This window comes from Geotrypetes seraphini, chromosome 12 (assembly GCF_902459505.1).
Source record: "Geotrypetes seraphini chromosome 12, aGeoSer1.1, whole genome shotgun sequence".
In the NCBI taxonomy this organism is placed as follows: domain Eukaryota; kingdom Metazoa; phylum Chordata; class Amphibia; order Gymnophiona; family Dermophiidae; genus Geotrypetes; species Geotrypetes seraphini.
Window position 1 is genome coordinate 7,257,841 of NC_047095.1, and position 17,889 is coordinate 7,275,729.

The following is a 17,889-nucleotide window of genomic DNA, read 5'->3' on the forward strand; positions in this document are numbered from 1 at the left end:
AAGAAATACAAGCAGCCAACCAGTTGGACAAGGTGCGCTTGGAAACAGGGCGTCCCAACCGATTAGGATCAAAGGACAAAAATAATTGAGGAACCTTCCGATGAGACTTGGTGCGTTGAAGATAAAAAGCCAACGCCCTCTTACAGTCAAGCGTGTGAAGCGCCGCCTCCCCAGGATGAGCGTGGGGCTTCGGAAAAAACACCGGAAGAACAACTGACTGATTGAGGTGGAAATCAGACACAACCTTAGGTAAAAATTTAGGATGGGTGTGAAGAACCACCTTGTCATGATGGAACACAGTAAAGGGCGGGTCCGCAACCAAAGCCTGCAGCTCACTAATCCGACGAGCAGACATGAGCGCAAGTAAAAAGATCACCTTCCAAGTGAGAAACTTAAGAAGAGACTTGTCAATAGGCTCAAAAGGAGGTTTCATCAGCTGAGCCAAGACCACATTAAGATCCCAAACCACAGGAGGAGGTTTCAGAGGAGGATTAACATTCACTAAACCCCTCATGAAACGAACCACCAGAGGATGAAGAGAGAGAGAACGGCCCTCGAGATTAAGTTTATTAGGATTTTATATACCGCCTATCAAGGTTTTCTAAGCGGTTTTACAATCAGGTACTCAAGCATTTTCCCTGTCTGTCCCGGTGGGCTCACAATCTATCTAACGATGGAAAGCAGCAATAGCACTGAGATGCACCCGAATGGAAGTCGTCTTTAGCCCAGACTTGGACAAATGCAACAAATATTCCAGAACCGAGGACACCAGAACCGAACTCGGATCCAGATGGTGCAAGGAACACCAGGATGAAAATCTGGTCCACTTCTGGGAATAACAAAGCCGAGTCGAGACCTTGCGCGAGGCTTCCAACACCTCCCTGACCGACTGAGAAACAGAAACCGAAGTCAGGGGGAAAGGAACCAAGCCGTCAAATGTAATGACTGAAGATTGGGATGCAACAGCGAACCCAGACTCTGAGACAGCAGAGAGGGAAAAACAGGCAGAAGTAGAGGCTCCCTGGCACTGAGTTGAAGGAGCAGGGAGAACCAGTGCTGACGAGGCCAACGAGGCGCAATGAGAATCATAGTGGCTCTGGAGGACTTGAGATGAACCAACGTCCTCAAGATCAGAGGAAAAGGAGGAAACGCATAAAGGAACCTCCCTCCCCAGTCGAGAAGGAAGGCATCGGCCTCGAGACGGTCCTGGGAGTAAATCCGAGAACAATAGAGGGGCAGTTTGTGAGTCTCCGGGAAGGCAAACAGATCCACCTGAGGAGTCCCCCAGCGGTCGAAGACCTCTCGCAGAACTCGGGAGTTGAGCGACCACTCGTGCGGCTGGAGAAGACGACTGAGTTTGTCGGCCAGACAATTCTTCTCTCCCTGAATGTAAACCGCCAGCAGGAAGATGTTCTGGGAGACCGCCCATACCCAAAGATGCAAGGCTTCCCGGCACAGGGACCAAGAGCCCGTCCCCCCTTGCTTGTTTACATAATACATTGCCACTTGGTTTTCCGTCCGTACCAGGACTACCTGATTGCGCAGCAGATGGCAGAACGCTCGAGCTGCCAGAAAAATGGCGTGAAGCTCCAACACATTGATGTGACAAAGACGGTCCTCCGCAGACCATAGACCTTGAGTCCGCAGACCGTCGAAATGAGCCCCCCACGCATACTCCGAAGAGTCCGTGGTCAGGACTTTGCGATGTGGAGGGACGAGAAAGAGCAAACCCCCGGAAAGATTGGAAGAGTTGGTCCACCAACGGAGCGAGCGTCTCAAGGAAGGAGTCACTGTTACAGGAAGGGAGAGCGGGTCTCGATCCTGACGCCACTGGGAGGCCAAGGTCCACTGAGGGAGTCTCAGATGCAATCGGGCAAACGGTGTGACATGAACCGTCGATGCCATGTGGCCGAGTAGAATCATCAGCCGGTGTGCTGAGACGGAGCGCTGCAGCGAAATCTGACGGCACAGTCGAAGCAGAGCCTCCAGCCTCGAAGAGGGAAGGAACGCACGAAGGCGAACTGTGTCCAGCACGGCCCCGATAAACTGAAGGGATTGAGCAGGGCACAGCTGCGATTTGGGAAAATTCACCTCGAACCCCAGACGTTGAAGGAAGATGATAGTCTGTCGGGTCGCTGAGATAACCCCCTCCCGGGATGATGCCTTGATCAGCCAATCGTCCAGGTAGGGGAAGATCTGCAGCCCCTGAGATCTCAGGGCAGCCGCGACTACCACCATACACTTCGTGAAGACTCGAGGAGACGAGGCCAGCCCGAAGGGGAGGACACGATACTGAAGGTGCAACTCCCCCACCTGGAACCGTAAGAACTTGCGGAAGGCGGGATGCACCGGAACATAAGTATACGCTTCCTTCAAGTCTAGGGAGCACATCCAGTCCCCCTCCTCCAACAGAGGGTAGAGAACCGGAAGCGACAACATACGGAACTTCTCCCGGACCAGGAACTTGTTGAGCTTCCGGAGATCCAAAATGGGGCGTAAGTCCCCAGTCTTCTTTGGGACCAAAAATAACGGGAGTAGAACCCCCGCCCCCCTTGGTTTGGGGGGACCGGCTCCACCGCCCGAAGGCTCAACAAGGCCCTGGCTTCCGAGAGTAGGAGAGGAAGCTGGGTTCGGTTGCAAAGAGATGCCCCCGGCGGTTGTTCCGGCGGCGTGGCCGAGAAGTTTAGCGAGTAACCCTCGGAGACGAGACGGAGCACCCAAGCGTCTGATGTGATCATAGTCCAGGCCGGATGAAAGGCCCGCAGCCGGCCCCCGATGGGCAGGGGGTCCGGAGAGAGTGCGGAGGGGGCCCGCCCCATCCGCTCATCACGTCAAAAAGACGGCGCCGGCTTAGACGCCCCTTGCGTCTGAGGTTTCGGCTGGGCCCCTCTGCCCTGCTGCGGTGGGCGCCTGGGCGGAGGCCTCGAGAATGCTGGTGTAGACTTTTGAGGGTATCGCTGCGGCGGAGGTCTAAATGGCTTCTGCGGCGTTACCCGTGGTTTAGGACGGACCAAGGAGACGATGGAGCGCTCGTGTTCGGACAGGCGTTTGGTCGCCGCCTCCAAGGACTCATCGAACAATTCCGATCCGACACATGGCAGATTGGCTAGGCGCTCCTGCAAGTTCGGGTCCATATCCACCGGGAGGACCTCGACGAGGAAGAAGTGGAAGAGATCCTCCGAACTCTCCGCACCTTGTCCCGAGGCCGCACACTCCATTCCGGCTGGTCGACCGAGGTCGAGGGCAAGGTCGGGGTCGAGGCCGGAGCCACCCCGGGGGCCAAAGTCGAGGGCACCGAGACCGAGGCCGCCGAAGCCGGGGCACTCGGGGCCGAAGCCGGCTGCAGGTGCGCTAAGGCGCCGGACAGCTCCGAGGTAATGAGGGCACGGAGCAAGTCCTGAAAAGCCGGCACCGCCATCATGGCTGGTAGATCCGGGGCCGGCGGGTGCTCCCTCGAGGGTGACCTCGGTCTCGAGTATTCCCGCGGGGCACCCGACTTCGACGCTCGGGGCGGGGCCGAGGACAACCCACCCGCCCCCGTCGAGGATGGCTTCTTCGAAGGTGGAGCTGAGGAAGGAAGAGAGGACTTACCCCCCGTCGACTTCGAAGTCGAGGCCGTCGGCTTCGAGGAAGCAGGATGTCTCAGCGAGGCTGAGGGAGTCGAGGCCGAGGTCAAGGCCGGGGCCAAAGCCGAGGCCGACGTCGAGGCCTGCTCCACAGGGTCGACAGCAAAGAGCTCCGCCATTCTGGCACGACGGCGGCGGAGAGCTCTTTGCTGAAAAGTCGAGCACCTGGGACAGGAATCGGTGGGGTGCTCGGGACCCAGGCAAAGTAAGCATCACCGGTGGGGATCGGTGAGAGAAAGTAGCCGATCGCACCGGGTGCACTTTTTAAAGCCCGTCAAAGGACGGGACATGAAATCGAAAAACGGCCGGGAACGGAACGAGGTCCCGCGGCCGCGGCTACCGGGAGCCCCCGGAGCCGAACGAAAAATCTTTTTTTTTTTTGACGATTAACAAACACATGAACGAATAAAAAAATAAAGCAAGCACAGCGACCGAGAAAAACGACTCAGACGCGGTGTCAGAAGGCAAAAAAAGAGAGAGCACAATTTCCACAGGGCTTCTGGCTCCGCGGAAAAAACTGAACTGAGGACCACGAGGTGGGGATGCGCCCTCTAGTGGGCAAGAAGGCATGCACATGCGTGGTGCAGCATAGCAAACTTGAAACTTCAATCAAGTTTGCTTGAAAAGCTGTCTGCGCTGGGGCTCCGTAGATGACGTCACCCACATGTGAGAATATCATGCCTGCTTGTCCTGGGATAAAGAAAATGTGCCTTCGCGGCAGGGGGGAGAAGGCCTTCGTACGGGGAGGAAGAGAGAAAGTGCCTTCCTGGGGGGAGAAGGCCTTCGTGGGGGGAACAGGTCTTAGTGGTGGGGAGCAGGAGGCAGGCCTGTGCAGAGGGAGGAGGAGGAAGAGTTCCTTTGGAGGTAGGGAGGCAGGCCTGTGTAGAGGGAGGAGGAGGAAGGAGTAAGAGAGGGGAGGGGAGATGCCAGATCTGGGGTGAAGTAAAAGGAAGAGAGAGACCAAAAAGAGGGGGAGGAAAGCAGAGGAGAGGTGCTGGACTAATGGAAAGAGGGAGAGAGAAATGCAAGACCACAAGGGGAAGGGTACAAGAGGGACAGATACTGCTCCAAAGTAGGTGGGCAAGGTGAAGGATGGCAGGAGCGATAGTAGGAGAAAGCCTGTACCTGGGGAAGGGAATACAGGAGGTAAGGAAGAGAGAAAGAAGAAGCTGGATATGGGGAGAGATAAGATGCTGGGCATGGAGGGAGCATAGGAACAGGGACACAGACGAGAGATGCTGGATGAAAGGGTAGATGAGAAAAGGAGAGATAGTGGATCTGTGGATGGTGGGGTCCATCGCTGCAGCTGCAGGGAGATAGAAATGAAAAAAATGAAAGATGCCAGACCTCCAGGGAAGGAAAGGGAAACAGAAAGGCAGGACAGAGATGGAAGATGGATGGTTAGCACGGAGAAAGAAGGAGAGCCTGATCAGAAGACAACCAGACCAACATGAGAACAACAAGATTTGAAAAATTACCAGATAACAAAAGATAGGAAAATAATTTTATTTTCTGTTTTGTGATTACAATATGTCAGACTTGAAATGTGTATCCTTCCAGAGCTGGTATTGGACCACAAACGTGAGCTAGGATTTAAGAGAGAGAGGAAAAGTATTTTTTGTTTGTTTATTTTGTTTACACCACAGGACCAGTGTGGGTAGGAGAGGGCAAAGGGGGTGAAGAGGTTATAAAATAAACCCACCAGGATGTTTGGAAAAAACCACCCAATTGGGCAGGAAAATCGAATCGAATCATCGATTCAATAGGCTGAATCGAATCAAATTTTTTTTCCAGAATCGGGCAGCACTACTAGCTAGCATACAGGTTTACTAGCTAGGATCAGGTTTACGGGGCAGGGAAAGAATAGATCAGTTCTAAAACAAAATAGTTTTCCCATCAGGTCAATGAAATTAAGCCTCTCTGTATGGTTAGAAACTTCTTATCATCAATATGCAATGATCTTTACAGAGAAATAAAAAAATATGAAAACAATCTAATATTTGTACTGTTTCTCTTCCTATACTAAATTCTTTATCCTGCAGCTGGAAATGAATTATTAAACATTCCCTGCTATACAAACAGCAGGGGGGGGGGTCTCCCTGTAAAAAGAAGAACACAATTGCATTTAAATTATTAAATGGTAGTAATGCACAAAACATTCCTTTTACCCATCTCTAGACCCAGTACAAGAAATATCAAAGTCAAGATGGGAAAAAGAAAAAAGTGCATACTTAAAATTTCTGAGTAGAGAGAATCTGGTGAATAATTCCAGTATTTATTTTTAAAATGTATAAACCACTTAAATCTAAGCGGTGTACATATATCATACATACACAGGTTTTAAAAAAAAGTCATAACAAATAATACACAATAAATAATGAATGAGACATTGTGAAATACAACAATAAATTCAAATCATTCTTTCTAATCTTCCCTTAAAATAGAGGGCCAACTCAAGCCTTGAACATTCAAACCCCACAAAAGTTACAGAAAGGCATCTACGAGTAATTGTGTTTTTAATAGCTTCTTGAATGACATATGATCCTTACATACTCTCATCACTCCTGGAATGGAGTTCCATAGGTTTTTTTTTTCCCCAGCAATAAAAAAAATAGCCATTCTTGATTTCACATAATGCTGAGGATCCCATCTTCCTTCAAACTAGTCAACAACATTCCCCCCCTCAGATCTCAAATTTCTTGCTGGTCGGTAAATTTCCCACAAATTCTGGGAGTCACCGCAATGTACCGAGTGTTCAGAAAAATACAATATTTGATGAACAACTGATAACACTTTATAGCATATCTGCTGCTGTACAGGTAGCCAATGTAAAGACTTTAGAAATTGAGTACCATATATACTCGAATATAAATCGAAACCCCCCATTCCCCTTCCAAAAAGGAGGAAAAATGGTTGACTCGAATATAAATAGGGCGGCTTAATATTCAAGTCCCCTGCCATGCCATGCCCTGCCCTGCCCTGTCATTCTCTGTCATGCCCTGGCCTGCCATGCCCTGCCCTGCCATTCTGTCATGCCCTGGCCTGTCATGCACTCCCTCCCCTGCCAGACACTGCACCCAGCTCTCTTCCTGCCAGGCACTGCACCCAGCCCTCTTCCCTCCCAACCCGTCAGGCTCTGCACCCAACCCCCTTCCTCCCTCCCTCTCTCCCCTGTCAGATTCTGCACCCAGCCCCCCTCCCTCCCAATCTCTGCACCCTGTCCCTCCTCCCCGTCTTGTCCTCCTACCTCCTCTGCCGATCCTTGGTGGTCCAGAGGTGCAGCGGACAAGAGCGTGCTTGCTCATTGCCGTTCAGCGGCAGAAGAAACCAGATCTCCCGGCAGCCACCACTGACCGGGTTAGCAGCGGGGTAGGAGCGTGGAAATTTTGCTCCTGCCCACTGCACCTCTGGACCACCAGAGATCAGCAGAGGAGGTAGGACAGGACTGGGAAGGGGGACAGGGTGCAGAGCCTGGCAGTAGCCTGCAATTATTCTGGGAGGGGGCGCTGGCCTGAATATAAACCAGGACCTCCATTTTTGGGCCAATTTTTTTACTCAAAAATCCCAGTTTATATTTGAGTATATATGGTAATATGTTCAATCCTAGGAATACCCACAATCAATCTTGCAGCTGAATTCATTAGAAGCTGTAAAGGTTTACATCTTTTCTTTGTTAATCCAAGATAAAGCATGTAGGGCTGTAAGATGTCTCTCAAAGTCCATGTCCTTGATGTTCATCTTGAGACATCAATGAGAACATGGGAGCATACCCAGAGGAGCAAGGTGAGCGCTTCCACCAGGATATAATGGACTTTGAACACTGCTACCAAGGACAATATGAGAACATGATGGGGAAACTACATCTGGGGGTTGATTTGTGAAAGTGACGTACAATATAAATCGCAAATCTCAAAAAAGTACTCACTTTTAAATCTTCTTGGTATAACTTCAAAATATATATATGTTAACTGTATTGATTCATATGTTGCTTTTTATGACTTGTAAGAATGAAAAGATGAAAATTTGGTATTTTCACATTTTAAATAAGTAAATTGCAAAATTTGACTATTCTGGTCACAAAAGCAGTTTTATGGAAATAAACATTTTCTATACTTTTTAGGCATGAGTAATTAGGAAATTACACTTACTGCCCAGGAACAAAAAGCACAGTTACTTACCGTAATAGGTGTTATCCAGGGACAGCGGGCAGATATTCTCTACATGTGGGTGACGTCATCCACGGAGCCCTGTCGCGGACAGCTTTTCAAGCAAACTTGATTGAAGATCTCAAAGTTTGCTAGTGCTGCACCATGCATGCGTGTGCCTGCCCACTCAGCTAGGGGACGAGTCTCCTCAACGTGGTCTTCAGTTTAGATAGCTAGCAAAGAAGCCAACCAGGGGAGGTGGGCGGGTTGCGAGAATATCTGCCTGCTGTCCCTGGATAACACCTGTTACGGTAAGTAGCTGTGCTTTATCCCAGGACAAGCAGGCAGCATATTCTCTACATGTGGGTGACCTTCAAGCTAATCAGGATGGGACGGTGGGAGAGTTGGCAAAATTTAGGAGAACAGATTACGCAAAACCGACTGGCCGAATTGGCCTTCGCGTCTGGAAAAAGTATCCAGACATTAGTGAGAGGTGAATATATGAACTGAGGACCAAGTGGTGGCCTTGCAGATCTCCTCAATAGGCATGGACCTGAGGAAAGCAACAGATGCCGCCATCACTCTGATTTATGCCCTGTGACCCGACCCTGCAGCGGGAGACCAGCCTGAGCGTAGCAGAAGGAAATACAAGCAGCTAACCAGTTGGACAAGGTGCGCTTGGAAACAGGACTCCCCAACCAATTCGGATCAAAAGATATGAAGAGTTGAGGAGCCATCCAATGACCTTGAGTGCGTTGCAGGTAGAAAGCCAACGCCCTCTTACAGTCAAGAGTGTGAAGCGCCACCTCTCCAGGATGAGAATGGGGCTTAGGAAAAAAACCGGAAGAACAATGGACTGGTTGAGGTGGAAATCCGAAACCACCTTAGGCAAGAACTTAGGATGAGTACGAAGGACCACCTTGTCATGATGAAAAACAGTAAAAGGCGGGTCCACAACCAGAGCCTGCAGCTCACTGACTCTGTGAGCAGACGTGAGGGCAATCAGGAACAACACCTTCCAAGTGAGGTACTTCAGATGAGCCTAATCAATGGGTTCAAATGGAGGTTTCATCATCTGAGTCAGAACCACATTAAGATCCCAAACCACCAGGGGAGGAGGGGCTTGAGTGGAGGATGGACATTGAAAAGGCCCTTCATAAATCGGGAAACCACCAGATTGACCGAGAGCGAGTTCCCATCAATCGGCTGATGAAAGGCAGCAATCGCACTGAGGTGGACTCGAATAGATGTCGATTTGAGACCAGATCGAGACAAGTGGATCAGATAATCAAGCACGGAGGACAAGGAGGAAGACAGTGGCTCCACGCGATGCGCAGCACACCACGCAGCAAATCTAGTCTATTTCTGGGAGTAGCATTGTCTAGTGGAACTCTTCCGAGAGGCCTCGAGAACATCCCTCACCGACTGAGAAAAATCGAAGGAGGGAGTCAGGTGGAAAGGAACCAAGCTGTTAAGTGTAGAGACCGCAGATTGGGATGCAGCAGCGAACCCTGACTCTGAGACAGCAGAGAAGGAAATACAGGCAGAAGCAGAGGCTCCTTGACACTGAGTCGGAGGAGAAGGGAGAACCACGGCTGCCTGGGCCACCGAGGAGCTATCAAAATCATGGCGGCCTGACGCAGAGTGGCGGAATGGAGTGTCCATTAATGTGGCTGGAGAAGGCGCCTCAACCTGTCCGCCAGGCAGTTTTGCTCGCCCTGGATGTAGACCGCTCAGAGGAAGATGTTGTGGCATATCGCCCACTCACAGAGCCGAAGAGCTTCCCAACAAAGAGATAGGGAACTCATACCCCCCTGTTTGTTCACATAATATATCGCCACCTGGTTGTCCGTTCGCACCAGGACCATGCGATCCTGAAGCAAATGCCGAAAGGCTACCACAGCCTTGTAAATGGCCCGAAGCTCCAGCAGATTGATGTGGCAGTGACGGTTGGTGCTCGACCAAAGACCCTGAGTCCGGAGGCCGTCGAGGTGAGCCCCCCAGGCATACGTAGAGGAGTCCGTTGTTAGGATCTTCTGCAGTGGGTGCGTGAGAAAGAGAAAACTTCTGGAAAGATTGGAAGAGAGCGTCCACCAGCGGAGCGAATGCTTCAAGGAGGGAGTCACCGCAATGTACCAAGAGGCGGGATCCCGGTCCTGTCTCCACTGGGATGCCAGGGTCCACTGAGGCACTCGGAGGTGAAGCCTGGCAAAAGGAGTCACATGAACGGTGGAGGCCATGTTTTCCAACAGAATCATCATCTGCTTGGCCGAAACCGTAGACTGAAGGGAGACCTGCTGGCACAAGCGAATGAGGGTGGCCTGCCGAGGCTGAGGCAGAAACGAGCAGAGGCGAACCGTGTCCAGCACCACTCCTATGAGCTGCAGAGACTAAGAGGGACACAACTGGGACTTGGGGAAGTTGACTTCGAAGCCCAGACGCTGAAGGAACATAATAGTCCGTTGGGTCGCTGAAATAACCCCCTGCCGTGACGGTGCTTTGATGAGCCAGTCGTCGAGGTACGGGAACACTTGAAGACCCTGTGACCACAGGGCTGCCACCACCACCATGAGGCACTTCGTGAAGACTCGCGGAGACGATGCGAGCCCGAACGGGAGGACTCGATACTGCAGGTGAAAATCTCCCACCTGAAAATGAAGAAACCTGCAAGAATCGGGATGTGAGTGTAGGCCTCTTTTAGATCCAGCGAGCACAACCAGTCCCCCTCGTCCATCAGGGGATACAACATGGGAAGAGAGAGCATGCGGAACTTTTCCTTGACCAGGAACTTGTTCAATACTCTGAGGTCCAGGATAGAGCGAAGGTCCCCGGTCTTTTTGAGGACTAGAAAGTACCAGGAGTAGAATACAGTGCCCCGCTGACACAAAGGGACCTCCTCCACCGCCCGGAGGTGAAGGAGGACATGAGCCTCCTGGAGAAGAAGGGGGAGCTGCGTCCTGTTGGAAAGACACTCTCTTGGGGGCATGTCCAGAGGTGCCTTCCAAAAATGAAGGGAAAACCCCTCCCTGATGACGGAGAAGACCCAGTTGTCCGAAGTAATCAGTTCTCAGTGGTGGCAAAAAGAACTGAGACGGCCCCCGATAGGTAGAGGGGAAAGCTTGAGGACGAAAGGTGGTGGCCTGCTCAAACTAGGATAGTCAAAAGGACGGCACAGGCTTAGCCACCACAGGGGTCTGAGGCTTTTGAGGGGCCCTCTGCTGCTGCCGACGCCTTGGTGGCGGCCTGGAAAAAGCCGGCGTGGACTTCTGAGGATAGCAACGGGGACGGGGGGCAACTTGTACGACTTAGGAGGTGCAGGCTTCACCTTGGGTCTGACCAAGGAGGCGAAGGAGCGTTCATGTTCGGAGAGGTGTTTGGTGGCTGCCTCGATGGAGTCGTCAAAGAGCTCGTTGCCCAAGCACGGGAGATTCGTCAAACGGTCCTGCAGATTAGGGTCCATGTCAACGATGCGGAGCCAAGCTAGACAGCGCATGGTTATCGCAAAAGCGGAGACCCTCAAGGAAAGTTCAAAGGAATCATAGGTCGCCTGAAACATATAAAGGCGAATCTGCGACAGCGTATCCAGAAGCCAGCGAAATTCAGCCCGGCGATGGATAGCCAAATCATCCTGAAAAGATGGCAGGGATTTGATGCAATGTTTGAGATAGGATGTAAAATTGAAATTGTAATTCAGAACCCTGTTCGCCATCATCAAATTTTGGTACAGGCGCCTGCCAAACTTGTCCATAGTCCAGCCTTCCCGGCTCGGCGGGATAACCGCGTAGACCCTGGAAGGATTAGACTTCTTCAAGGAAGACTCTACAACCAAGGACTGGTGGGAGAGCTGAGTCTTTTCAAATCCCTTACACGGGACTGTCCCGTATCGGGATTCCATCTTGGACGGAATAGCAGGAATCGCGTACGGCATCTCCAATTTCCAGAAGATAGTCTGCTGCAAAACCGGATTCAATGGGAGGTGAAGGGATTCCTTTGGTGGGTGAGGAAGCTCCATCTCCTCCAAATATTACCGGGTGCCTGGACTCGGACTGGAGGTCTAGTGCCAGCGCCTTGCCCATATCCATCACGAACCTCGTGAAGGAGGAAGCCTTGCCCACAGAACGCCCTTCGAGAGGCGAAGCTGAGCAGGACTTCGGGACAGCAGAGAACGAGAGGGAAGTCTCCCTCGAGTACTACGCTGGTAGGTCAGTGTCCACAAGCATGGACGTCGAGGAGGCCCCGCTGAGAGAATGAGGGGGAGTCGATGACTGCTTGCGTTTAGAATGCCTGGAAGGAGAGGAACCGGGGTTCCGAGGGACGGAGACCCGAGGATCCTGCCCCGGCGAGCCCAGGGAAGAAGAGACCTTCCGACGCAGCAGCGAGGCGGGAATCTTCGACCTCGAAGCTCCTCAGCTCGGAGACTGAGAAGGCACGGGAGGTCGTCGAGGACGAGGGTCAGACAGCACGAGGTCCAACGGCTCGATGGACCCCATAGTGTGAAGACCCAGCGACCTACCCCGCCTCGGGGACGAGGCTCTGGACCGTTTTGTGGACCGCTGCCGCGAAGAACAGGTACACTTAGGCCGGTGCTTCGAGCGAGGCCGGGCGGCGGGAAAAGTCCGCTTCGAGGGAGGAGGCGAGGAGTCACTCGAGGAGAAGCGTCAGGACCGGCGCACCTTACCTCGAGAGCCCTCGGCGCGACGCTCAGGCTGGTAAACAACGAGCGAGGTCGAGGCCAGGGCAAGCTGAGCCAAAGCAGAGGAGATCTGCGAGGTTAAGATAGCCTTAAGCATATCCTCGAACATCGGCACCGAGATCAAAGGATTTGGACGGACAGGTGCAACAGTACGCTCCAATGAGGGCGACCTCAATGTTGAGTATTCCCTGAAAGTGGAGGCACGCTTTGGAGGAGGTCTCGCAGAGGCCGGCAGAACAACACTCACTGCCTGGGTGGCCATAGACTCCGAGGACGGCTTCTTCAGTAGCTGAGCTGAACCTGAAAGAGGAAGAGGAGACTTAACTGAAGCCGAGGTCTTCAAAGCCGGAGTTGCCAAGGCCTTCGAAGTCGAGGGAGACTTACTCGGGGCTGAGGTCTTCGAGGCAGACGTCGAGACCGGGGTCGAGGTCCTATCCCCAGGCTGGTCCATAGCAAAGAGTTCCACAATCCTGGCCCGCCGTAGATGAAGAGCCCGAGGTTGAAGAGTGGCACAACGCGGGCAAGAAGTTGTAGAGTGATCAACACAGAGACAAAGTATACACCAATGGTGCGGGTCAGTTATCAAGAGCACCCGACCGCACTGCGTGCACTTTTTGAACCCTGTAACAGGCCGGGACATAAGGTAGGAAAAAAAGGCCGCGACCACATGAGGCCAGGCGGCCAAGGAAAAAACCGGGGTCCCCCGGTCGCGATTGAGGATAATATTTATTTATTTAATTTTTTTTTTTGTGACAAAAACAATAAAGATGCAGGGCACAGCGACTTCTGATCGTAAAAAAACAATAAAAGAAGCCGTGGTGCAAGAAAGGCAGAAATCAACGCAGAAAAGAGAGACAGGGCTTTCTGGCTCCACGGAAAACTAAGAACTGAGGACTATGTTGAGGAGACGCGCCCCCTAGCTGAGCGGGAAGGTACACGCATGCGCGGTGCAGCACTAGCAAACTTTGAGATCTTCAATCAAGTTTGTTTGAAAAGCTGTCCGCGACGGGATGACTTCATCCACATGTAGAGAATATGCTGCCTGCTTGTCCTGGGATAATTCATGTTACATAGTACAGTAGAATTTCAGTTAACCGACAAAAAAAAAATCACCAGGAAAAGAAAAAAGTCCCCCGAAGCACTAGCAGCCGTGAACCCCACCTCACTCTTGACCCGAAGCACCAGCAATCCTGAGCCATAAATCCCCCCTCCTTCAAGCTCTGAAGTAGCTAAGATGTGAACCTCACCCTCCCTCCCGCCCCGAAGCACCAGCGGTCCTCAGCCACAAACGCCCCCTCCCTCAGATGGTAGTCCTGAGCCGCAAACCCCCACGTGCCCTCCTTCCGTTACCTAAAGCGGCAGCTGCTAAGGGACGGCAGCTGGAATGATGCATCAGAGGGAAAGCCCTGCCAGGGCTGGCTGTGAGCAGCCTGTTTTGAGTGCTGCCTCCTGCTGACCAGCTGTCACTTTGGATAAGAAAGGGAGAGAGCAAGGGGGTTCACAGCTCAGGCCCACTGCCTGCTTCTGCTGCTCTGGGGCTTGAGGAAGGAGGGCTTTGTGGCTCAGGACCACTGCCATACTGGTGCTTCAGGGTGGGAGGGGGGGGAATTGAGATCTATGTTAGACAAAGTTTCTAACATTCTCAATCAACCAGAAAAAGTTATCCGGCATCCACCAATCCCCATGGGTGCCGGATAACTGAGATTCTATTGTATTATCTAACAAAAGCATCAGATTCAACTATAAGTATATCTCACACCTGAATATCTGCAGAAGGAAATTCGATTTCCGTATTTAGACACACACCAACTTAATTTTTTTATCTATATTCTATAGTGCATTCCCCATTTCTACTTCATGTCAACCTACCTTCAAATGTGCTGTATGCAAATCTTAAAAAAGTTAAAAATAAAATTAACCAGCTTTAATTCTAAAATCACAATCCTAAACACTATCAAATATTATCCTTACCTGTAACGAACATGAAAGCCATGATCTTCTCGTGTGCTTAGCAAAACATCACTTGCCTCCATCGAGTTGCATTATCAGCAAAGTAATGCAAATACTGAATGTTTGTTGAGGGCATGCCAAGCCCTTTAAGATGGAAGAATGTTTTCAGAACATTGTCACAGTTAATAAATTAGTGAGCTGCTGTTAATAAATTTTAAGCTGCTAGTTCACTACTCCTCTTTATTTATAAGTAAAAGATGGTCAATGGCACACGCAGCTCAGAAATCTATCCCACGATCTTGTGTGTGCAGCCTTTTCAGTTCAATTCATCTGCAGCTCTGCAAAGGGAAACAAGATGCTGTTCTTTAAGTCTCATTTTCAATAACCTACTCTCAAGTTTCTGTAATTTGCAGAAGAGAAGCCAAACACTGCTGACTCTGTAGTCTCAAATACTCCATGAGAGAGAAGCAATGTGTCATTGTAACCATAGTGATCCCAGCATGTAAGCATCTGAAAAGTGAGAACAGATTTTCCCTCAAGGTAGCATGCTGCCTAAATTTAAACATTTTAATTAAGCTACCATTATAATCACTCATTGTAATTCCCTGGAGCAAATCAAAATTTAATCCATAAAGAACTTAATAAAATGCTAGCAACAAACTGCAGAAACATGCAGTCCTATCAGAGTAAGATCTTGAAGCTATAAAACTAAACATGGATTTCAAAATTTTTAGTCAGACTACTTATTTTAAGAACCAGAATAGTCATTTAGGGCCCGATTCTGTATAGTGCGTCTAATGTTAGGTATGGTTTGGATGTCCCCGCAGGCGTGATTCTACAAAAGCTAGATGTTCTTTACAAAATCGCACACAGCATGAGTTAGATGTCCAAATTTGTAGACACCCTTTAGAGAATCGCATTTTAGGCAGAAGTTAGACGTCCAGAAGAACGTCTATAACATTATCATGTATTATGATGTTATTAGAATGGCGATTTTATGTTGTTTTTCATTAAAATCTTTTCTTTTTTTTTAATTTCTCTTCTGTCACAAGGAGTGAGTGGGATTCAAACCAACAATGTCAGGTTAGAAGGCTGTACGTCTAACCAGTGTGCCACAGAGTGAGCTAGCAAGCTGCAAAGCAATTGTAAAACTAGGTCTTATAGGCATTGTAAAGCAAGTCTACTTTTGAGCATGGTTTAGGCGATCAATAGACGCACTGCCTTTGCACCGCCTTGCCGCGGCAGCGTGTAAAGAAACTTCGGCTGGTAGGGCCGTATTGTGAGGTGGAAAGCAGGGAAGCTTGTGTGGTTCGCATGCGCACTCGTGCCGCTGCAACAGATCAGGGAACACGCGGTGCGAGTGCGCATGGGCGCTTAGCGTTTTATTATATATATATATATATTTTTTTTTTTTTTGTGCTTTGCTTGCTTAATGCAGCTTTTTCAAGAATTAGCTCATTGCAGCACTTTTTACCTTATTTCCCCATATATAGGCCGCTCCTCTGCATAGGCCACACCCATGTATAGGCCGCAAAAGGCAGCCTATGTTTAAAAACCAGAAGATAAGCCATCCCATGGTATTAGCCATGGCTTATCTTCCAGTGCCTCCCCTGCCTTTTTAAATAATCCCCCCACCGCCGGTACCTTTTCAGGAGCCTCCTGGATGGCGGACAGAGAATCTCCTGTGGTGCAGGCCTGCCCCCACACCGCCCGCTGAATGTCCCCATATAACTAGGCTGCGCCCTATACATGGGTTTGTAAAACCTATGTTTAGGCCACGGCCTATATATGGGGAAACATGGTACTCAGAAAAAAAGGGTAGCTTTTTAGCAAAAAATATAAAGCTATCTTTTTAATGTACTCTGCTTCAGTTAATGAATCTTTTCCTATAATTAGCAAATAACATTGCTGTTTTCCCACAAACATAGGTTTTGCATGCAACATCTTTGTATTCATGTGCCCTATTTAGGTGGTACATTATTAAACGTATTTTGAGCTTAATAAAGCAAAAATAAAAACCCTATTAATCTATTTAGCAAAACGCATTGGAGACGTCCAAAGCCCGCCTAAGTCCCGTCCACCTAACTCAAGTCTATCTGCTACCCAAGTCCTGCTCAAAAGTAGACCTGCTTTTCATTCGCCTATAATGTAGACATTAGGTGGATGCGCTCAGCGGTATGTGAATCAAGCTAGAGAATGACACGGTGAAAAAATTGGTCCCCGTCACCGCCCCGTCCCCGTCTCACCATCCCCGTCACCCGCCCCGTCCCCGTCTCACCATCCCCGTCACCGCCCCGTCCCCGTCTCACCATCCTCTTCACCGCCCCGTCACCGCCACTGCCACCCCATTCACCGCCCCGTCACCGCCACTGCAATCCCATTCACTTTTCTTTATTTACGTATAAAGGAAACATTCTTTAAAACTTTAAAACTTAGTTAAATATTAGTTAATAACTATACAAAAACAAAACACGCAGAGAAAAAATTAATTAATATAAATTCCCTGACTTCCCTGCACTGTCCCCCCTTGAAGGTCTGTCCCCCTCCTGAAAGCCTGATGCCCCCCCCCCCGATGTCCGATACATCCCTCCCCCCGAAGGACCGCCGACTCCCCAACAATATCGGGCCAGGAGGGAGCCCAAATCCTCCTGGCCACGGCGACCCCCTAACCCCACCCCGCACTACATTACGGGCAGGAGGGATCCCAGGCCCTCCTGCCCTCGACGCAAACCCCCCTCCCCCAGCTTCAAAATGATGCCTGAAGTTACCTTGGGGGTTCTGAGCACTATTAATTTTAATTTATTACAGCACTCCAGAAATATTTTTCTAATTGTTTTAACTTGGAAAAGCGAACCAGGATTGTCTTAATGAAAGGCTTATGTTTGCACTGCAGCCCTCCTGCCCTCGACGCAAACCCCCCTCCCCCCAACGACCGCCCCCCCCCAGCTTCAAAATGATGCCTGAAGTTACCTTGGGGGTTCTGAGCACTATTAATTTTAATTTATTACAGCACTCCAGAAATATTTTTCTAATTGTTTTAACTTGGAAAAGCGAACCAGGATTGTCTTAATGAAAGGCTTATGTTTGCACTGCAGCCCTCCTGCCCTCGACGCAAACCCCCCTCCCCCCAACGACCGCCCCCCCCAGCCGACCCGCGACCCCCCTGGCGACCCCCACGACCCCCCCATCCCCCTTCCCCGTACCTTTGGTAGTTGGCCGGACAGACGGGAGCCAAAACCGCCTGTCCGGCAGGCAGCCAACGAAGGAATGAGGCCGGATTGGCCCATCCATCCTAAAGCTCCGCCTACTGGTGGGGCCTAAGGCGCGTGGGCCAATCAGAATAGGCCCTGGAGCCTTAGGTCCCACCTGGGGGCGCGGCCTGAGGCACATGGTCGGGTTGGGCCCATGTGCCTCAGGCCGCGCCCCCAGGTGGGACCTAAGGCTCCAGGGCCTATTCTGATTGGCCCACGCGCCT

The 17,889-nt window shown here is 50.6% G+C and overlaps 1 protein-coding gene across 2 annotated transcripts in view; it reads right to left on the reverse strand.

The window, feature by feature from the left end:
- GPSM2 (G protein signaling modulator 2) overlaps positions 1-17,889 on the reverse strand; it is a 113,417-nt gene that overhangs the window by 84,344 nt on the left and 11,184 nt on the right. Inside the window, exon 2 of one of the 2 annotated variants that reach the window (XM_033916419.1) lies at positions 14,436-14,752. The exons of the other annotated variant lie outside the window; for it this stretch is intronic. Coding sequence (XP_033772310.1) covers positions 14,436-14,497 — 62 coding nt within the window. The 5' untranslated portion in view covers positions 14,498-14,752. The remainder of the gene's footprint in view (positions 1-14,435; positions 14,753-17,889) is intronic. 2 annotated transcript variants of the gene reach the window in all.